Source organism: Catharus ustulatus, chromosome 4, assembly GCF_009819885.2.
Source record: "Catharus ustulatus isolate bCatUst1 chromosome 4, bCatUst1.pri.v2, whole genome shotgun sequence".
Lineage (NCBI taxonomy): Eukaryota > Metazoa > Chordata > Aves > Passeriformes > Turdidae > Catharus > Catharus ustulatus.
In genome coordinates, this window is record NC_046224.1 from 11,373,625 (window position 1) to 11,397,241 (window position 23,617).

A 23,617-nucleotide genomic window follows, 5' to 3' on the forward strand; every position below is an offset into this window, starting at 1 on the left:
CTTTGCTGCAAGAGTACTTTCCCACTGTGCCCATTGCCATCATTGGGAAATAATTATTGTTGTCTGGACAGATCCTGTTTTCATTTACATCAGTGGGAATAAAAACACCATGAGAAAGAAATTACAGGGCTGGAATTTTAATCCTAATGCATCTTTTGGGAAGCCTGAAGTGTAAATTCCCCCAGTCTTTCCAGTGCAGCCCACTGGATGGGCAGCAGCTGGTACCCAGCCCAGGGGATGCTCCAGGACTCTGCCAGGCCATGCAAAGCCCCCTCCTAAAGCCCAGGCAGGACAGCTGTTCCCAGGTGTTGGGGAAGTAAACACAACTGGCAGAAATCTTTCAGGAAGAGGAAATATCCACAATAGCAGCCTGATGTACAGGGCTCACGGGGGAGAGGACTCAGATTCACCTCTGATTTGTGTTTTGGGGGAACAGGGAATCTAAAATGGTGGTTTTTTTCCTCCTGGAGAAATTCAGTGTGGCAGTTTCAGCAAATTACTGTCATTAAACATGTTTGAAAGCAGCTGTAGGTAGGGAAAACCCAAAGATAGTCATACCGAGAATCACGCTGCCAGGACTATGGCAAGGGTATTTAATATTTTAGAGGAGGTTGGAAGAAACTTATAATAATGTTAAATTATGAAATAACCAAGCCAGAAGAGATTTTTATTTCTGCCTTCAGCTGCTGAAGATGAATGCCTGATAAATCTCAAAGGATGTTCCCTCCCCTCTTCAGTCCACACTGCCTCCCCAAAAAAAAAAAAAAGGAAAACATAAAAAAAGGCTCCAAGTTTTCAGCACAGACTGAATCTGAGATAAAAAGAAATGAAGCTAACACAAGGGAAAAACACAGAATATCACTCGTAACTTGTCTCTTTTATTTCCAGACTCCCCTTCAGGTGTTTATCACTTTTCCATCTGTGTCAAGAGAGGCTCCCTATGATTTTGGGAAATCAGATGTGACAAAAGTCATGCTAAAAATAGTTCAGTTGCAAAATATGATGCTTCACAAAATACCAGAAGGCTAGAAATAATTCACAAGGAAGCTTTCAAATGCTTCAAGAACACTCATGATAAAATTGCACTCTGAATCATAAAAACCATAGGAGAGAGAGGGGTCCCCAAATAAACTTAAAGCTGACTGAAACTTTTTGTACATTAACATTTAGAAAGAAGAAAAATGAAGAAAAGCATTGAAGATGTTTTCAAATATGCTTTCCTAACACAAAGAAGTCCCTGTGTGGATGTTCATACCTCCAGCTCAGAATTTCTGTATATAAATTTTCAGATAAAAGTGGGAAATTTAGGTGCGATTTTAAAGAACTCATAACATGTGCTACCTGAAAAAACACTGTAACAAAGGGATTTTAGTGTATCATCACTTGTCTGCAGAGCCAGGCACGGTGGCTCTGTGCTGCTCCAAAGCCATTGTAAAGTGAAGTTTATGAACTGAAAACACCTTGAAAGTTGACTTTGCATTTACCCTTGACTGTGGGCACACACATGGTTAATCCCACAGCCCAGCTGACAGGATAATTCATGTCAGCTCGCTGCTCCACTGGCTGCATGCTCATGTGTGAAAAGACTGTTCCTATTCTGTCTCAGGAAACTCCTTGACTCATTATTATTTTGCAAAAAAACCCCAATACTTCTGTTTCTGACTAATTCACTTAATTAAAATTTCTCTCTATGCTTTAACATGTCAATTCCTCTGTGCCTTTAGAGCAGGCTGAAAGGAAGATTGAGATCCAAAAGTGAATTTTAGCTATCTGCAGTCTATACTTCACAGCATCATTTCACAAGGCCAAGAAGAAGTTTAATGTTGCTCCTCCTGAAGCAGAGCAGTAAGGCAATATTAGAAATGATCTTGTAAACCACACTTCAGTGTGCTGCATTTGAACTGCTCCAGAGCCAGCTCTGAGAGATACTGCAAAGGCAAGAAAATCTGTGCCAAGAAAGGGCAAAAGGCAAGCAAGGACCCAGAATCATTAAACTCACTATAGACTGTATTATTTTCAACCATTTATTTGTGACAGCACCCTCTCCACTGCCTTTCTTCCAATGTGTGTTATTTTAAATGACAGCACATAGAAAATATCATACTGTAAGACCCAATGCAATAACAGATTTTCAGAAAATTCTCATCTTACTGTACCCAATAAACATGCAATCATTTAATGCAAGCAGGCCAAATTACATGGCTGAATAACTTAGCTCTCCATGTGTTTAAAAGAGCCACAATAATAAGCATAAAATTTAAATTTGTAATTTTTAATCCCTTACTATAATATACACTAATACTTGTGCAAAGTTGTGCATGCCTCCCCAGGAAGCAAGCTTCCCTCATAATCACTGCATTTAAATATTATTTATGGGATAAAACTGGTTTAAACCAAAGAAAAATATAGCAACTCACTAGTCTTCACTGTCTGCCACTTCTGCTTTAGCATTGTGGAACAAGTTTTTCATTTCAGCCTTTTTAGGTGGGAAACTCCAAACTTTCTATTCCAAACTTTCTAAATGCACCCTCTAACAGATATTACAATGCCAATCAAATGTGCTACTGCTGTCCATGCTGTTCTTCAGCTAGAGCAGCCACACTAGGCTCTGTAATTCATAGCAAGTCATAACAATAATGTTATTGTCTGTGGGTAATCATCTGTGAGAATTGCTGACAGAGGGGAAGAAGGAAACACTCTCCATTATGTTAAACCCAGCTTGGAAGAGCCCAGAGGGAGGGGGAAGCACAGACTCATGGCTCTGAGGTGCTTTCAGAGCACCTTACCATGCTCCAGGCAACATCCTCCCCAGCTTCCCAAAGCTCTGGCATGTCCAGGGGAGGCCACACAGCAGGGCCAGAGGCAGCCTGTGGTCTGTGTGCTGCAGCTCTGTCTCTTGGAGACTCTTGGTAATAAAATGACCAGAAAGCCAGAAAGGGTTGAATCCCACCTCCTATTCTGCAAGACAGAGGACAAGGGCAGAAGATATTTCTTCTGCAACATCACCCACATTATGGAGAAGGCTTGGCTTATCACAAGAGCCTGTGTGGTCTCAAGAGCATCGAGAGGAATCAGGAGTTTAGGTCTACAGGAGCAGTATGGTTAGACCTACAGGACAACCTTTGGAGCTTGCACGTCTCCCACTCATCTTCAGTGGATTTACTAATGAGCAGCAAAGTGAGCACTCTGTTGCTTTGAAGAATTTTTAAAATAGATTTTGTTCTACAGGTGTGTGGAGTAGTCAGAGCAGAAAGGAGGGCTGCTGGGAAGAATTAAAGCAGTTGAGAAAAAAGAAAGAAAAAAAAGATATTCTATTTCTTCATTGGTGCAGCTGTGCTATTTTGCTTCAGCAATGCATTTGTTGCTGCTGTGAAATAGGAAATTGATTGGAGAGAGTAGAAACAAGGAATCCACAAAAGCCTGTGAATACCAAAATTGTTTAAGTATGTAAATTTTAGGGAATGTCTAGTCTAGAATACTCCAAAGAGCATTTGATCTTTGCTTCTTTTTTTTCCCCTCTCACTCACAGACAGCTGTAAATCTAGGCCTGGAAAAACAAGGGTTTATTTGCAAAAAGAAACAGATTAATTTTAGAAGCTGCTTTATGCCTCTTATTTTGGATTATCAGGCTTGTTACATATTTGCTTGGAGTATTTACTTTTACTTTGTTAAAGTATAGGTTCAAATTCATTAACACGCTGTGCTTGTTTTATTCTACCCCACAGAAGAAAAGTGGCCATGAACTCTGCTGAAAAACACCAGATTACATTTGCTTTGTATAGACAGAATGAAAAAAAACAGCAGGAATATATCAATCAGCATGGACATAAAAATCTATTTCTACTGGTAATAGATAATTTTCCATCCTAAAATGTTAAACTTTAAATGGCAGATGTGCGTCTTTGCTTCTGATGCAATTTCCATCTTCGCTCTAACATCGAGATACATCTTTAAAAATACACAGTATGATTGTAGTTCATGTTTTCTAAAGGTCACTTTTACCACATTTTCAAATCTGTTGATGATTGAGCTTGAACACCAGGGGAATGATTCCTGTAATGGCTTTGTCTGTTCAGTGTCTATTTCTCTCTACTTCCTGAGGGAAATCAAATCATGAGGAATATTTGAGTCCCTGCTCACATATGTGAAAAATTCATAAGAGATTTCTGTATTTATTTTCCTAAGAGAAAAGGGATTTATCTCATCTGAATTACTCTGTTTATAAAGTGTTACATCCAAAGCATACAAAAGTCAATTCAAGTGCTCTGAATAACATTAGTAGACTTAACACCAGGCCTTAAAGTCATTTATGGGAGAACAAAGATGTCCCTGTATGCCTGGAGTTTTAGATTGAAAGTCATTGAACTTGTTCATTGTGAATAAGTTGATGATTTCTTGTACTTTCAACTCCAGATACAAGTCAAAGACATCTTGGAAGGCCACTTCATTATTTTCTCCTCACCTTCCTTACTGTTACCCACTGCAGCCCAAAGACTGTCAGGTCTGAGCGCAGCAAACCGTGCACACACGATACTGAGTTATTCAGCTGTTTTCTTTAGAGTTTGCAGCACTTTCCCTGAGCTGTTAATGGAGCTGTCTGGGTACTGGCTCAGCCAGATCAAGAGCTGTTTACTTGTCTTCCTCTCTCTGCTGGATCATCTACATTTTCACAGGTAGTAAAAGATGAAAAGTTCTCAAAATTCTGTCTGGGATTTAATATACTCACCTTTTAAAAAATGTAACACCTTGCAGATCTCAGCCATAATGAGGAATGCAAGGGTCATTTAACTAGAATCCCCCCTTCACTGAAAGTCTCAGAATATTTTAAAAAGTTTGGGAGGTTTTTAATTACCCCAAAGTGTTTTCTTGGGAAAGACGTCAGCATACCACTGGCTTGCAGTGCTCAAGGAACAGAAATACATTGTTGGGAACCCTTCTTGCTAGACTTCAGCTGTGCTGCCTATTTAATTCCGTGATTTAGTCATGCAATATTCCCTCTTGGACTAATCTGAAAGCAGCAACATGATATTTTGAGGACAGAATTATAAGCAAACCTACCTTGAAGTAGTAATGATGCCTGGCAGTGCAGTGGAGGTGATTTACATCACTTTGAATGTAGTTGAAAGTATTAGACTGCAAAGACTGAAGAGAGTTTCCAACAGATCAGGTGCAATCTTCACTTTGGGGTTTTTGGATCCCAAATTCCCAATACTGAGTCAGTCTCAATCACCCTGAAAGCACCCTGAGTTAACAGCATGTGCAACTCAGGTCTGCCAGCAGAGAGGGGCGTTCACTGGATACTCATTATTGCACTCTAACACTTGTTTGCTGAAACCCTGGGAACTTCTTCCCTTTCATTCTTGCAGTTTCTAAAAGAGCAGATCTCCATTTGCTTTTGACACTCAGAGCCAATGTGGCTTGTTAAACAAGATGAATAGAGCTGGCATCAAACATGCAGGAACTCAGAGAGTTCTGGTGTCAGGCAGAACCAAGTCAGAGCTTCACCCATCCATGTTCAAAGTGACAGGACAGAGGGATCTCACATGAACACAACAATCATACAAAGTATGAAATATAGATATAAGGCCTCCTGAAGAGGGAGTCACACACATATAGGTTTTGGCTCTTTGCTCAGCAAACTTGCCATAATCTACAGGATTTTTGTCTTTTGTGTAGGGCAGTGATAACCCTTAATTTCTGAATGCATATTTTTTGTCTATGGATTCAGGAATTCCCCTGTGTGGTGGGCACATATACCACCTATATGGAAGATATGGGATACATTTACATTGATTTCTGAAAACAGGACAATCTTTCTGATTTCTACAGTAGCTGATGCATTGCCTCAGTGACCCTTTTCACTCCCCTTCAGTTTTTCAACTGTAAGAAGGGAATAACTATTTATTTCTTTAAATAAAGTCCTTTGAATGAATATTCATATATTTTTATTAATAAATTCTGTAGCATGAATAAACCATGCAACCCTGCACTACCAACAATTTCTGTTACATAAATATCATAATGTATTTATTTATGAAGAACTTAAGGATTAATAGGATTCACATGAATCTTAAATGTCTGCATTAAGGTAGAACACAGTAGTGTTAAAATGCACAGTGAAAAAAGTACTGAAAACAATCAGTGCAATGAGGACAATCCTTCCCCTTAGAGCAAATTACACATGAATTTTAAACACTTCAAACAGTATAAAAAATGAATATTCCTTGGAAAAGAGAAAGTAAGAAAACAAATGGAATTTGTCATGGTTGAAATGTAATAATTCCTGAGATTAGACTGCTGTTGGGAATCTTGTGTGCAACCATTACACATTCAAGCAGACCTGACCAACCTGCTCAGGGGAGGGGGAAAAAACCTAAAAAAACCCAACAAACCAGCAAAAGTAAAAAAACTCACTGGAATTTAGAATATAATTTATAATCTTTCTGCTAACACAAAAATATCATTGTTGTTAAAGCAATCTCCTTAAACAGGCTCATGGGTTACAAATTTCATTTGAAACAAACACCTTCAGCTTGCTTCAAGGCACTTCAAAAGATAATTTTTGATTTGTTAAAATATAAATTGTCATTATTTTCCAGAAAACAGGAGATTAATTAAAGAGACACTGAACTTTCTTTATTGGGACAATAGAGTAGCTTTTATTTTTATTATTTTTGTTGTTTGCTTGGTTTTGCCATTTTTAGAAACAAATAATAATTCTGAAATCCCAAAATTTGTCACTCACATTACCAGGTGATTTCATGAACTGAAAAACTGAAGGGAATAAGGGTCTGTAAAAAAAAAAAAATTATTGGCTCTGTTGATATAAGAAACACAACATTAAATGCCTGGGGTTTACCACCAGCTTTATCCCTGAAGAAAAAAGCCTATATGAGTAGTTACACTTTTTTTTTTCCTTTCCAAACTGATGTCCCCGAAGAAAGCTCAAATGACCCTGCCTTCCTATTTTCACTGCATATTGGCCCGGCCCCATAGCTTACCAGAGGTCATTTCTCTGAAACACAGGACTGTGGAACAGAGTTACCATTCCTGCTCTCAGGGCTAACCCTTGTTCTAGAAGGATGACATCATTGCCAAGCACCAGTAAACTGAAATAAGCCCGAGCTGATTTCCTGTTACTTTGTGTACCTCCCTGAAAGATGCACTTTACAGTCCAAGTTCACTGCCTTGCAGGAAGAGGATGCTTATTTTTAGCAACATCCTTGAATGTTTCGACCAGTGTGCAGATATAGCAGCAAACAGGACAATTGCTAAATCTCATTGTTTTCTTTTTTTTTTTTTTTTTTTGGTCACTGAAGAACAAAGTTAAATAGAATAAAATGATGGATTTATATAGCGCAATCAAGCACCAATGATTGGAAAGAAAAATATAGTCGTTTTATGTGCTTTTTTTTATTAACTTCTTAATTTAAAAAAATAAAATAAAAAAAAACCAAATTGAGGTCACAACTTATTTTTCCAAATGGTACGATTCACAGTTATGAAAACATCAGAAAATTCAGATGGTGCAATCAAATCCTGTGGTAAGATGCAAACCAGCTTCAGAAGACTTGGCTTCAAAAACCTCCAGCAGTAAATCTGCTCTTTTCCTTCTCTTCCCACACCAAAAGCATCTGTTCTGCCATGGTATCTTCCATAAGATTCCTGAAAGGAATTCCATTCTATTTCACCAGAGTTTTCTTCACCCACCAGTTCAGAACCAGTATTCCTTGAATTGGGACAGACAGAAGTTGCAGGTTCTCAGATTTTCCATTTGGCATCTCAGAATTCACCTCTGTGCTAGCTTTCCTCTGCTTTGGGAAATCTGAAGTATTCCATATGCTATAACTGCATGGACTCAGTTTCTCTGAGGCCATTGAAGGATGCAAACACATCATCATCCCCTTCCTGCCCCAGTCACAAAGTGCCCACCCAGCCCATTATGGCAAGGCAAGGAGCAGGAGCAGGAGCAGCCCTGCACAGTTTGGGCAGTGTTGGTGTGGGCAGCAGGATGTGCCAGCACTGCCACTGGGGACGTGGTGTGGGATGGAAGCAAGCAGCTGTGGGACAGGGACACCACAAAACACGAGTCACCCAGTATGGAACACCTGATTACTATCCCCCTGGTCTTCCCTGGGCTCCACACCCCACCTTCTATCCACAAGATCACTCCAAGCCTCTAGGACTGCTTATCCTCTACCAGGACAGCCCAGTCATGGTATGGATCCCAAATACTGACCTCTCCAGAAGAAGGAATGTTGGTAGATTTTCCTGCCCTGCTCATGCCAGGTGTTTTGCTGCCATCAGGAAGAGAAGCAGACTCCATAGTCCCAGATGTGGCTGAGAAGAGCAGTTCCCAGCAGATGGGCATGTTTCCTCAAAGGATGATGTGGTACTGCGATGAACAACAGAGCCAACCCTTACACCAGTGTAAAGGCATCCATCCAATCCTTTCTGAGCAGGCAACAAGGAAAAAGCAGGAATGGACCAGTAGTATCAAACCCTTCCCACAGCAGACCCAGCCCAGCATTCCCAACTCAAATGCTGTTGCCCACAGTAAAACTCATTCCAGGTTCTCATCTCTAGGCTGCCATGAAAACAGGAGATCATTCAGGCTGCACACAGGGCACTGCCATCCTCTCCCTCTCCACACCAAAGGATGTTTAGCAGTAGTCAGTATTCATTTCAGTAAAGACCCTTCTCCAAGAAGGTTTTTTTGGTATCATCATCAAACTGAATATTCTTACTAAAACTTTTGAGATCACAGTAAGCTAAGCACAGATACCAGCAACAGTGCATGTCTTCAGACTAAAACAGTTCCTCACCACAAAAAGATGGGAGCCCTTAGCCCCTCACCTCTCCCCAGGCTTGCACATAAAATTCTTTTTGAGTCATGCAGCAGCAGGCTGATTGTCAAAATGTTGCAAAAAAAAAGAGAAGAGGGAGCAATAGAAAAACAAACGATCTGCTGGGCTGCATTAGAAAGGTGGTAATGGACACCGAGAAAAGCGCAGTTCCTTGGTTGTGTTTTCTAATCTGAGTCTCTTATCCCACTTTTCTGATTCTACATGTGTAGCAGGTGTCCAGCCAGAGGTCAAGTAGGCTGCCATTAAAACTGCTGACAACCTCATCCCACTCTCCTCCCTCCACAGGCTGGCTGGATCCTTACTAAAAAAAAAAAAATATAAAAATTAAAGTTTGTTTCACAGTTTTGATGGGAGCCTTTTCTGTTCCTACACCTCTCACAAATATTACGCTTTTTGCCAAGAAGGCAACCCAAATAGATGGTTGATACAGAAATCCAGGTTGTTAACAGGAGATTTATGATGGAGGAATGCTTTATCTCCACAGAGAAAAGGCTGCAAAGAGTAAGGAGAAACACCCAGAACCTGTAGAGGTTTGTTCATAGCTAAAGAGCAGCCTTCCAGTAGCCAAAGGGGTTTTACAAAAACCTTCATAGCCCTGTAGAACAAGGATGACCCTTATGGTCAATAACAGCAACATACTTGTTATGCCTTGCATTATACAAGTGTCCTTATGGTAATGGGACATTTTGTGCATGGAGCAGGCTTCCACTATGGAGAAAATATCAGTGCTCTAGGAAGGGAAACAAGCAGTATAGATGAGCCCAATGTCTGGCTGGGCACGAAGTGGGGCAAGTTTGGAGAATGGCAGCCTTAGAAAAGGCTGAGTCCGCTGAACAATTCAGTGGGATGGTATGGCACAACTCACAGCTCTCTGCACAGTGGTTTCAAGCACCTTACACTGCTCCTAGAAAGGCTGTCCTACACCATCCTTCTTCTTAGTGAGATGCATGTCAATAGTGAAGAGTTAGGAGACTCTCAAAGCAAGTGCATGAGGTTCGAGGTAGAGCTGAATGGTAATGAAGACCATGGAGAACAAGTTTTTCCTTGAGAAGAAATGCATTTTCAGTGGAAAAAGGCCAAGGTGTAAAAGCCATTTTGTGATGTCAGCAGTTGTCTCTGCTGTTGTTGTAGAGACTCAGAGACACAACTGACCTTCCACAACAGCTCACAGGGCCTGTAAAATGGCAAAAACTACTACTTAATACAATCATAATTTTATTATGAAAAACACATACAGGGATGTGTAGTCCTTTTCAGTTGAGAGAAATAACACACCATTACTGATTAACTGTTAGAGACCAAACTATACTAAAAGTGATATATGGCATTACAGGCTTAGTGCACCAGCAGATGGTCATCTTACATTGAATTGATTCCTCACTGACCAGTGCAAGTGAGGCATTCCCAAGATCCAGAGAGCGGTGGCAAGGCTCTCGTCCAGAGGGATGGGCTCCCAGGAGACTGTGCCTTCAGCAGAAATAAGAGCACTGGGCACAGTGACTGTTGACAGGCTGCTGCTTCTTTCTGTACCAGTGATACACAGTGAGCACCTATACACAGTCTCCTTCAAGTGAGTAACAAGGTGTGTGCGCCTACACCAAGTTTACTTTGCACCAGGAATGTGTTTCCAAAGGAAATGCATCTTGTTTTCCAGAGTAAATAACTTCTGCAAATCTGGTTCTGTACCAGGAGTGCACCTAGAGCTCCTGAAGGGCACTTGGTCCAGAAGAGCAGCTGGTTCAGAGTAACAACTTGTGAAACAGAGACCTTGGGCACTGCGCCCTTAGCAACAGGCATTTCACTTGAACAAATCTGCTTCTTGCAGTCTGTGCTGCTTGTTATCAGGCACAGCCAAGGTGAATGTCAGACAAGTGATCAATGAGCACAGGTGGACATGAGACACACTCCACAAAAAGCCAGAGTTGGGGTTGCAGCTGAACCACAGTACAGCCCAGGCCAGCCACTGTAGAGCACATGCAAGAACAGCATGCTAACAAGCCAGTCTGCAATACTTGGAAAGAGGACTTAAATGCCCTCTCTGATGATCCCTACAAAAGTTAGCAGAGAAAATTCTCCAGAGATTCTTTCTATTTACAAGGTATGTTATAAGAGTTCTGTTTTCCTCTAAGGGATATAAAAAGCATGCCATTCTGGAACAGGTCTGGCAATTTCAGTTTCAGCTACCAGCTGGTTTTAGCACCAGCTTTTATGAATTCTTGAAAAGATGTTCAATTTAGCTTTAACAGGGTTACTGACAGATCATATTGTAAAGCATTAGTACATAACATTTACTACCTTGCATCTGGATTTGAGAACACTGTATCAGAAGAGAAGCTATGAAATCTATTTCCTATTGAGAAGTTAATACCACTCTGAAGTCAGCTATTTTTAATCAGAGAGAAAATATGATAAAACCAGCTAATTTAAGATAAGGTTCAGATCAACATGTTTTCTAAAAGGACATAACCACACATTTTCCAAGAAAAACGTTATAGATCTAGTTTCTGTGGTGTTTTACTCTGTCTCTTTGGAAAGTTTAGACTGCTTTTCTAACCTATGTCTTTAAAGAAAGGCTCAGTACCTTTCCAGGACATGAGGATAATTAAATGGTAAATAAATTATCTGTACTATCTCACTGCAGCTCAGAGAGCCAGATCTCAGAAATGGCTGAGGGATAATAGTGCAGTTTGAGAGATATCTAAAGAGTAAGGCTGAATATGATTATCTCATATCCACTTGCTCTGCCACAGACTTCATGTGCAACTTCAAGTAAGAAATTTATTATGATGAGTGAGGTATGCCAGGAAATGCTCTTTCAGAGAATCTACAGAAGTCAGTTTTGGCTTCTGTTTTCAGTAAGAGTAATCATGCCATTTTTATCAGTGGAAAAGAAGTTCCAGTTTGTTCTTACAGAAAATATCTTTAACACAGGATGGCATACTTCAGCATGAAAAGGGACTGTTTTACAGGTAGAAGAACCTTTCTCACCTATACTGCACATACATAATAAATAAAAAAACAACTGAACTCAGAATAAAAGAAAGAGTTTAATATAAACAGAAGAAGCATTCTAATGTTGTTATTATTACATGATGTTATTGTTTATGACAGCATTTGGATTTTATTGCATCAAACAAAAGAGAGACCATCTTAAATGCTCACTGGATACTAAATACTGTGCTAAAAAGTTCTGCTGCTAAACCATTATACATCAGCCAATATCCATTATAAGTCCTGCCATGTTAAAAGATGGTTGCTCATTACTGGCCAGCACAGGGCTTTGTGGTCATCACAGGTAAGTCAGCATTAGATTAGCTGGTCATCCTCTAACCTTAGTGGAAGCAGAATTCAGGGGTGTGGGACAGACAACATTGAACACAAAACTCCCCGCTATGTTGCCAGCAAAGCAATGGGCAGCAGTTTCAGGTAGGTTTTAGCATTGTATTCCAGTTACCATACCTCTTACTTGTGTCTTGAGAGAAATTCCCATCCTCTGATGCTGGCTTTGAGGGATGAAATGTGATGTGTGCTGATGTTTGTGAGTTTTCCTAGAGAGGATTTTTATCCCTCTTCAGAGCAGGCTAACATCCCAAGCTTATTTTACTGCACTGGAGACCTGTCTGGTAAATCATGATGTCTCCTGCACATGCTGTAGACCCCTTCAGCTGTGATTCACTTTGTGCAATGACTTCTTACATGTCCTGAATAACTGTGGGGAATTGAATACTACCCATGTCTTATTCTTGTTAAATGCTATTCCAGATAATTCACCTCAAATGATCATTTATGGGAACAAAGCTAAAGGAGGTTGGGCATTTGTGGTCAGAGCAGGTATTAGTGTAGGATATGAGGTAACTTCCAATTCAGGATGAGTTTGTTCACTTTAAATGAGAAAGATCTAGAAAGTCTGGTTTTGGCATTCCATTAACTCATCTTGGAGCATCCCTGCTTCATCCCTGATTTAACATGGTTTCACATTTGGCACTCCACTGCCTTGGCTCAGACTGACCAGCTGTGTCTCCCACCATTAAAGCAGCAGCCAGCCAGGAGTTTTTGTTCCATCAGCAGTGAAAGAGTGACTGAAAACAACACTTTAAAAAGTACCAACCCAAATAAAGCCACATGATTATAGTTTATAGTGGGGCATAAAGCATTTAAGAACACAATATAGTAAGTGCTAAGAAACAGGTGCAAAAACCTTCTTCAGTCACACGTGAGTAGCTCAGAAGTTGCATGGACAGCCACAGGCAGCAAATATGGCCATGTAATCATCATGCGGAAGCTGTTACAGAAGAAGAAACACGTAAGGATTCTATATTGCTTTAAAAGGGCTTATTCTTTATCTTTCCACAGATCTGACAGCCTCTTTCCCTCTGCTTCCTCTCCAAAACACTAAATATGGCATTCACAAGACAGATGTTAAAACCTTTATTTTCAGCTATAACACACCACACAGCCATTGGCATCCCCACCTGCTTCCTCTTCCCCCAAGATCCACTCACTGCATTTCCCATTACCTCCGTCTCCTAATAAAAATCCCCCTAAATCAATTAATCACTTGGCAAGTACATTTATTGTAGTTGTAGATAAATAACAAGAGGGAGGGAAAAAAAGCCCTGTAAATAGAAAGGTACCCTGGTCACAGCTTCAGGGCATACTCAGCTTTTATCAAAGTGTGTTTTGTGAGCTAATGGCCCAAGCTAAACTACAGAGAGATTTCAGGCAGCCTGAACTAAAAAGTAATTTTAAAAAGCACTCGAGGCTTCAAGTGCAGTACTAAAACAGTAAAAGAAAACATGCATGACATTTCTAAACTGCAGAGGAAACAATTATTGTGGTCCACAATAATTGATGTATCAGCAAGACTATGAGTACTTGTGGGTTTTTTTTAACAGTATCTTTAGCACAGCTGCAGTACTATAGAACATAGAAAAGAGTGCAACAACAGAAAGAAAATAAACAGAAGGGAAAAAAACCCCTCTAAATTAGACCCATTAAATATTTAAACCCATAGCAAGACAACAAGAAAGCTTAGTATAGTTATTTGAGGCATTTTCCATATATCGCACAAGATCATAACTCTCCAAGACAGTGATGAGGGAAAACTTTCCAACAAAGACAGTACAGAAATTTTTTTAAAGCATTACAACTACCAAGGTCACAAAAACTACCCACCCACATCTTGAGCTGAAGAGCCTCCACGGAGCTGCAGGCAGCTCAGACCTAAAGCAAAGACCCATTGAACACAAGCCATTTAAATATCCCACAGAACTATTGAGTTCTGCCACTTAGCTCTAGCTCCTCCATTATCTACAGACTTTGGCATCAGAAGAAAACTCATCCTTGTGACAAAATACATTCTGATGATGCTGTTTGATGATTATCATTCTCTGTGGTGTCACCTCCGTGTTGTTTGACAGCAATAAAAAACCAAATCTGGTATTAAAGACCAGTAAATATAGGAAGACAAATGACTGTACCTTCTCACCACACTTCTCATGGCATTTATCTTTCAAAGAATTCAGCACCACTGGGTGCCTAACAAAGAATACAAGAGGTGTGCTGATACAGTGGATAACAAAGTACTTTATTTTGGTATAATGAAATGCTAGAAACATCACTTTGCTCTATTTAAAGCACAAAAGTCTGTGTAGACACATTAACTCTACAATTTTGCCTTCCAGAACAAAGCTCCTACAAAAGATCTGCCTCAGAAGTTCAGCTTATACCTCCTGGGCCATTGGAAAATTGACTTCCTAAGAATCTCTTTTTGAACACAGCAATGATTAATGACTCTAAAGCAGAATAGAGGTTGGCAATGAGGCGAAGAAATGCTTTCACAGCAGCCTTTAGTTAGAGTCAGTTCAGGCAATGGACAAACACCTTGCAAGGAAGCTGCATGCCTTCATTCAGGAATTTAAGTGCTCCATTATCCAGTTAAACTGCAGTCCTGTTTCATCAGTGCCTTTCCTCAGTGTGCTACCTGAATTCTTCCAGAATGAACACAGTATTGAGATTTTTGTCTGTCTCCCCTGGCTTAATGGTATCATGAGTTAATGAAGCCATCAATTAACTATTCAGTTTTTTTTTAATCAGATTTTTTTTTTTGCAAAAAAGCGTATTAAATTATTTAGCAATCTACAAGACTCTCAAGTGATGTCTAATCTTTAGGAATGGAAAATTTTGAAGCTTGTTGAGATGATTCAAACTGGTATTTTTTACTAAGACACTCATTTCGTATTCCATCCCCATCCATCCTACCAAAAGGAAATTACAAAAAAAAAAAAGCTTTCCACTTTTAAACCCCTTACATTTATAAATAACTTCACAATTCAAGATACAGAAGGAGAAATGGAAACTGATGCAAGAAAAAACTGCAAGAATGAATGGACTAAAAACACACTGTACAGAGTCTCCTCATGCCAAATCCATCCAGCTCAGAAGAGAAACAGTTAAAAGACGACCAAGTCAGTCTTAAGTGAGGTGGTAGTTCGAAAAATTATTAATTTCAAATTGAATTAGACAGTGGAACTATTCTGAATAAGATGGTAACCATGGGGGGAAGTCTGTAGGGATGATTTTTTAGCATTCAAAGCTCAAGAGGAGGGACAGCAATATTCTCACACCAGAGCACCACTGGTTCAGGTCCTCCCTCAGGATACTGACAGAGCTCATCCTCAGTTCAGAGCAAGGAGCTGAGTAAGGGTCTCACTCTGTGACCTTCTATTGAACTTATGTTACTCAGTAAAAGATACAGATATTCGTTGTAAAGGAATGAATGATTAGTATCAGTAACTGTGACCCAGATTCTAGTCCTTGTAGGAGGTCAGGATCATATTAACAAAATCAAATCAACATGACAAGGTAAAAACAACTATTTCGGAGTATTTACTTACCCACCATGTCAGGATGATTTTCTCAGATTTCAGCAGGTCAAATGTAATTCAAAAATCAGACTGAGTTTGAGACTTACATGCTAACTTCCAGCTGAAGTTCCTTTCAACTGGACTACAGAAAATACTATTAGTGTCATCATCCCCTCACTTCTGTAGGAAGTACGGCAATGAGAAATGCTACCTGGTACAGATCTATTTAAAAAATTAAACACTGGCATAACATGATGATGTGTGTGTTATTGGAAGAATGTAAGTCTTAGTTACCTAATATGCAACTTTAATTTTGCAAATTATTTCCTTAGTGATCATGCCTTCCTTACTTCTCAGAAATACAAGCTTTGTTGTTTTAAACAATGTGATTTACATTGCATTTGGCAAAGGCTCAGAAAACATATTACCCCATGTCAGCTGACAGGCAATCACTTGAAAAACTCATTGAACTTACTCGAAAAGCTGAACATTAAAGTGAAGCAAATTATGATTTCTAGCAGGACTGCTCATTGCTTTCGGCAGGCCTTTTAAGGTGATGGAACAGGTAACTCCTTTCAAAGCTTTCTCTGAAAGTCAGTTTGTGTAAACAACCCATCTGCAGCAGCCATCACAGCTTGGCCTCAAACGACCTGAACACTTGTACTCCTGTAGTTCAGGGTCCTATATAATTGATACCATTCCAGTGCTTCTTTCCTCTTTGCCAAGGATGTCAGCTATCAGTGTGCCGGATTAAAAACACCAGTGCTATCAGGAAGTGCTATCAGCTCCTTGCTGTACTTCCACAGGAGACACAAATGCTTCATTCTGCTTCCCTTACAGCCTAAGGAAGCATCATATTTCAACCCTGATCTTGGAAAGACTCACACAGAGCACTTGGAGCTCTCTATTCATCTTCTTTTCACAGATTTACTGGGGGGAAAATGAAGTGATATAAAATAGTTTGTTCCTGTCTCTGCACTTTAATATTTAAAACACTATAAAACTCATTTAACCTCATTTAACCTCATGATTTATCTTTCAGATCATCTTTGAAATGCTGCAACACTAAAATTTCTGGTGGTGAAGACAAAACTCATTCAAGACTAGCAAACTATTACTCTGCAGCTCTACTAGCATTTCTTTCTGGCACAACTTTTAACCAGAGGAAGATAGATCTTGAAGGACTGAGAATCTGGATAGGATGCTCCAAGTTTAAGTGTACAACATCCCAACAACTGTCTCCTAGCAGCACCCAAATACATCATCTCTACTTGCAAAATTGTAGTAAGTCCTAATAACAAGCATTCAAATACAAGGTTAATATTGACACCAGAAGTGCAGCTGTGTCCTTCCTCCACCTGTGTTCACTGCTGGAGAGTGCTCCCTCCCTCTCTCCTCTCCAGGAGGATCAGGGTGCCTCCTGCCCATTTCTTTTTGCTGAGTAGCTCAGAACCCTTTCCCTCAATACATGGCAGATCAGACTGCTTGGGCCTTTAACACACAGATATCAACAGCCTCACCTGGGAAAGGCATAAACAGCTGATAACTCACACAGTGTTACTGTCTCACTAGAGTTCCAGACAACAAAAGCTGGCAAGAATGAACCAAACAACTTTATGCCACGACACTTTCAAAGCTGCTTTCTTCAAATATTGGACAGAGCTGTGAAGATCACTGCTGAGTATTTTCTTTAATCCTATCCCAGAACATTAATCTCATATATGTCCAACTGACTACAAACACCTTGAAAATGCTTTTTTGTCTCAGTAGATGACAATATGTACCCTTACATTTTAAATTAGATTTAAATTGAGTCAGAGGGCCAAAGACTGAGAACTTTACACAGAATTAAGTTAATAGGTAAAAAAACAAGGCAAACTAATGACATGTTAGCCAAACCAACATAACTCTGCTATGAAAGATACTGGCAGAATCTATATGCAACAACTTCAGAATTTGATCAAATGTACTCATCTCCATGTACAGACCCTAACAAATTCAATTTTTTTAAAATAATCTGTCTAGAACTGCGAAGGATTAAAATCACATTTTTGTTAAATGCCAAAAATAGCACAAAGGTCATAATTAGAAACCGGATGTAATGAAGTATCCTTGTTGACTTATAGGACCTACAGGCCAAATTCACATCTTCAACACATGTTCTAATGTTTATAACAATGTAATTTTTTTTCTGGTTGTTGTGTTCAGTTTTATATTCTAAATTATGCAGTTGATAATGACAGCTTTTGTATTTTTTTAAAATAAATTCACCTTTAATTCTCATTAAATAGGAATAGAAATTTATGTTCTGGCGATTCACATCAAGTCAAAGTTAATAGTATTTTCACTAAAAATTCCTGTGTTTCAATAAAGGTGTCGATGAAAGTTAGACAAGGTACTGTAAGTCTGTGATTTATGGAATCAAAACATGATTAGCTTCATCGTTGTTTTAACCTATCAAACAAAAAATCCTGACTTGCAGGACAAGTATTAGCATTTTTTAATCAAAACTATTTAACATTCTCAGGATGACAGTTTCATACCATTTTTAGAATAGATTTTGTGGGTTGGTTTTTTTTTAAATCACATTTCAAGAGAATCACGACACTGGAACAGAGGAAGAGTAAAATTTGTGACCATACCTCCCCATATTTTTTCCACAGGAAGATGTCATAATTCCCCAAGACAAATTATTATGAAAGTATGTACAAAATAGATGATTAATTAACTTGATTTAGTCTAGAAAACTGTTCCTTTATTTTGACAAATGGAGAAAACCTAGAAGTATGTTTTTATTTGCAATGTGTTTCCCTCTCAGTCACTTACACTGTACTGTCTCAGTGTATTCTGATTCTGTAGACAGGAGACTTGTAAGAGCTATTTGAGATGTGCTTGGTGTCATGTTGTAAGGACTTCTGATCAGACTGTGGATCACTGTGGAATTGTAAACTACAGAACTAAAAAGCTTCACCTGCTCAGGTTCCTGGCTTCCTAGACTTTTCAACACAAACACATGCAGTTTTAAGTACATTAGACTGATTTTCTAATCAATCTGCACATTCTTACATTACCAGATTAATAACAATCTTACATCAGGCACCTGCATATTCTTTATCTGCAAAAGAAAGTACAGATCAGCATATTCTGCAGGATTCAAGGTACACATTCCTCAGATGTTGACACAAATAGCACAACCTGTGAGGGAAAGCACAGTGACACCACCTCTCCCCAAACTTCTGTTAGTGGGAGGACAGAAAAGGAGGCAGACTATGGTAGCTGGGAACAGCTAGTTCTGTGAAGCTACAGTGAATTCCAGTGACAATGTACTGGATTTTAAATGCCTCTTGTTCCACTGCAATTAAAGAGAGTCAAATTTCAGATTGCATATTCTTATCAGTACATCCTTGCATGCATAAATCTTTCTTTTGTAACAGATGCTCTGAAATCCCTTTCAGAATTGACACACAGCACTGGAGAAATACAGTTCTACGACAGAAATGTATTTCTACACTGTGGGCTCAATTTTTCCTGTCTAGCTGCCCAGAAGGGAGTACACCAAAAATGGAAAGTATTACACTCCCCCATATAGATCTCAACCTATTGACTGCACTTTTAAAAATAAGCCTAACTATGCCTTAGGTCAAATAAATTACTCCTACAAAAAAAAAAACTGCTCAGTAATCCTGATCTCTGTTGTGTCAAGTAACAGTCAAAGTCTCCTCATCAGCACAAAAAAGAGAACACAAACACAGCAAACCAACCACAAGCACCTTGTTGGGAATCATGACCAACTTCGAAAAGCACTGCTTCTAAATACACTAAAGACAAAAAAGCTTGATAAAAGTATTTTAACAGTCATTTTTAAGTATAGCATATTTTCATGACTTGGAAATAGAACTATGTAAAACTCTGGTCCCAAGTCCCTCTATGTAAAGCCAACTTCTTTTCAAGAAGAACTCCAGAGACTAAACCACAAAATAGTTTTCTTCCATCTGTGCAACTGAAATTTCAATATTACTGCATATCAAAGTCCAAAAACTTTACACTTTTGCAAAAACTACAAGCACTGATTATAGTTCATGACTGATGAAGTCCCTCTTTTACCATTCTCATCTTCCACATTCCTGTCTCGTGAGTGCACTTCCACAGGCTATGAATTATTCAAGGATGAGGTGCTTAAAGATTCTTGTTGCATCTTCCGCACTTTTTAAAAAAATGAAATATAGTCAAAGCCTTGACACTTACAATCCTGGAATTACTTTTTGACCCACAGGATCTTAGTTACTAATATGAAGTATAACAACTTCAAGACACATTCACACAGTAGGATAGCAAGCATCTTGGCAGGGTTTCCTTTTTGCTTGATTTGAAACAGACAATTATCCTTTAATTTTCCCCCAATTCTGAATGCACACCAGCCACCATGCTGTTCAGCATGCTGCAGATGAATCTTTTTTGCTCCCTAAGGTTTTATTTAGATTTTAAATCATGAAGCTGATAATTGCCTACATGGAACCAGAAACAGCAATGCAGCAAAATCCACATTATTCCCATGCTGTGATCCTGGACCTTGTTTTAATTAATGAGAGGTTACTACATTTAACACCAAATTACCTCTAGATTCCATAGGTGGCATAATGAAGCCAAATAGCAAATTTTCCAAGCCAGCCTTCCAGAGTGTTAAGCCTCTTAAAAATAACTACATGTTTAATGACAGCTGCATTTTACTGAGAGACTTCAACCACAGATGTGCACAAGGCCACAGGGCTAGAGAAGTCTCCACAAAGGTCTGGTTTTTTACATATACTACATTTATAGTAGCTTGAAGGAGTTTCTTAAGTAATAGAGGGAGCTCCTTTGTGTCATGCTAGAGAACACAGTTTGCCTGCATACTCTGCATGAAAAAATCACAGGAATGGGGAACTGGAAGAGAAGGGAGCTCAGGCTGCTGAGGGCCAACTGTTCCCATTAGTGATGTACCTGTATCATTTCCTCCATTTTCTGTAGTGCTATGACAGAGAAGCAGGCTCCTGATGGAACAAAGATATGGAGCCTCATTACAGCTGCAGTGAAAACGAAGTGTTTGGTTCCCACCAAAACTGCATGCAAATCCTCTTGTAGCTTCTCCTAGGCTGAATGCTTTATCTCTGGACAAAGATCGCAGCACCTCTACATGGAAACATCCCTACTGGCCACGCATCAGGTCAGAAAAAACAAGATTATCTGTGGACTAGCAAGCCAAATTAGTTCACAGTTTTGTTCTGTGTTAATATATGAACATTTCATAAACCACTAGTTACAAAATTCCAAAAATTCTCCAACTGCAGGTGTTAAGAAAAGAATAATTAATTTAAAAAATTAATGCTTTTAGCAGAAGGTTTTTACATTTACCCTTGACTTCCTATCTTCTCTTTTTTACTACCTATTTATTTCCACAGAATAGATGAAAAAAGATTTCCACCAGCACATTTAATGAAAAACATTTCTTTCAAGCAAGGCACAAAAATTTAGATTTATTTAATTTGATTAATCCCAATTTTTGTTTTACATTAAGTACAAAAACCAGCTGGAATGTAGGTGTAAATACAAATCCACAAAGTAGCTCAGTGAGATTTAAAATCATATCCAGAACCATAAAGCACAATTAAAAGCAGCCCAGGATATACAGATTGCTTACCATAACTGTTGAAAGAGCTCATAATGTATGAACATATTTAACAAACTCCAGCAATAACTTATCTCCTTTCTAATCTTTCATTTAAAATGCATTTAGCAATTCTGTACCTAACAAAGAAAGCATTAAAGAATGAGAAGGGCAGGTAAGTTTTACTCAAGCAGAGGCCTAACTTAAACACATACACAATCAAAAATTAAACAGAACAATGACTTCAACATTTTGAACATTTCTAAGAACATAAATGCTAAGATAATATAGAAAAATAGCCACAGGCTCAAAGACTTCTTTACTTCTCAAAGAATTTATGGTGTACTGTAGCTGCCTGAAATATTTTAACAATTATAGAAAATTGTATCTCCAAGTTTAGTATGTTCGTGTTTTCTAGATGACACAACATACATTCAAGACAACCATCAACTTATTTACAGTTAGAAGCTTAACCCTTTTAAAATCTGTTTAAAAAAAATCAATTTTGGCACTATCCCTAAGGCAATGGATGATAGGTACCTAAGACAGCAAATCACATAATGAAAGCATAACCAGAAGAAAATAATCTTTAACTTATAAGAAACCATGAAGCTACAATTAAAGAGGAAGTTAAAGAATCAGCACTTCTAAATCAAACGCCCTATGCAAAACACTGAAGATTTTAATGCAACAGGAATTTGCTTTAATCTGTGAAGCCCCTTTGTCTTCTGGGAGAACACAATATTTCTATAGTTATTAAGTTATCCAACTACTTTTATTACCAGAAAATAGCAAAAAGTTTGAGAAGACGAATTTATGTTTTAAGTAAGCAGAAAAAACACTACTCTGAAGCCCAGCCTTTGCTGTCTATTTAAAACACCCCAAAGGTAATTTTTCCATTCACTCCATTAAGTAAAGACCACAGCATCAATTTTTTTATTGATATGAATAGTTTTAACAACTTTCTTTTTGCATTTCCATCAGCTTCAGTGATAGCTGACCCCTAAACATCAATTTACACGTGATGCCACATTTCCACTGCAAAGACTGCAAGTCTGGATTTCATAAACTGTGGATTTCATTAAAATTTTAAAATAACCTTTGCATTTATCCTAAATTTATAAAAAGATTTTTTTTCAAAACTTAAGGCAAAAAACAAGTTTATTGGTTGTTTCTTTAAGTCTAAGAAGGTGTATGAGGTTGTTTAAATATCAAAAAAAAGCTAACGTCATATACAGTATTACCAACAAAAGTAAAGAATAAGGCAGCATGCACCCTTAAGATGAAAAGAAAATTTAATTTTACAAGATGTTTAAATAATCCAAAGGCAAAAAGTGTCTGTCTCCTCTAAGAGTATCTTCATAAAACACGGAAATTTTAGAGGAATGTTTTAGAGGACATCAAGTTACTAAAATATTCCGTTCAACGTTTATACAAATACATTACTACAATTGTAAGTTTACATACAATCAACTGACATCTCAGTGTTAACTAATTACTTAAATTTACAAGACAAACATAAATAAAGCTGTTAAAACAGGCAAGTACAGTACTGATCTATCATTGAGCACAATGCATTTTGTACTTCTTTCACCTTGAAAAGAATCAGATTAGAACTGTGCGAAGTCAATCTCCAAACCTAAAAATGAAATAAAAGAGAATTAAGTATATCTATTCAGGTTTTACACAGCGTGGGCATATTCCAAATGTTTAAGTCCTGTTTTCAGGCATGTAATTTACCATTTAACAATCTTTTGTCTGTTCTCAGAAGAGGCCACAGTCTTTAAGGTTATTTTTAATAATGACATCAGTTACAGCATCAAAAACAAACTGCACATTTTTTGTGTCTGTGGCACACGTGAAGTGAGTATAGATTTCCTTTGTGTCTTTTCTCTTGTTCAGATCTTCAAACTGACACTGAATGTAAGCAGCTGCTTCTTCATAAGTGTTTGAGCCTAGAAGAAGAAAATTGCTCAGTAAGTAGGTTTCCAACACAGGAAGAACAAGATGTACACTTTCCTTGAAGGAAAGGCTTCTTTGGAAACAGTTAACCTAAACAGAGAAATCCTATAGCCATTACTTTAAGATACCATTAAGAAAAACCTTGGAAGAAGACCTTTTGCATGCATTTTGTAATAATAAAAATTTAGCACTCAATTCAGTTCCAGGTACAGGAATAGTCTTTCCATTTACTTCAGTGCCAGAGAAGAAGTCATTAATGAGCCATCACTTTCCTAGTT

General features: G+C 38.5%; 1 protein-coding gene across 2 annotated transcripts in view; it reads right to left on the bottom strand.

Annotated features, from left to right (window-relative positions):
- Positions 1-21,219: 21,219 nt before the first annotated feature.
- The window catches only part of GNAI1 (G protein subunit alpha i1), a 33,248-nt gene continuing 30,850 nt past the window's right edge, over positions 21,220-23,617 (bottom strand). The window contains exons 8-9 of one of the 2 annotated variants that reach the window (XM_033058243.2): positions 23,118-23,332; positions 21,220-23,016 (exon numbers count right to left, since the gene is read on the bottom strand). In XM_033058243.2, coding sequence (XP_032914134.1) covers positions 23,142-23,332 — 191 coding nt within the window. In that variant the 3' untranslated portion in view covers positions 21,220-23,016; positions 23,118-23,141. Of the gene's footprint in view, positions 23,333-23,617 lie in introns of both variants that reach the window. The other variant, XM_033058242.2, reaches the window with a different exon arrangement.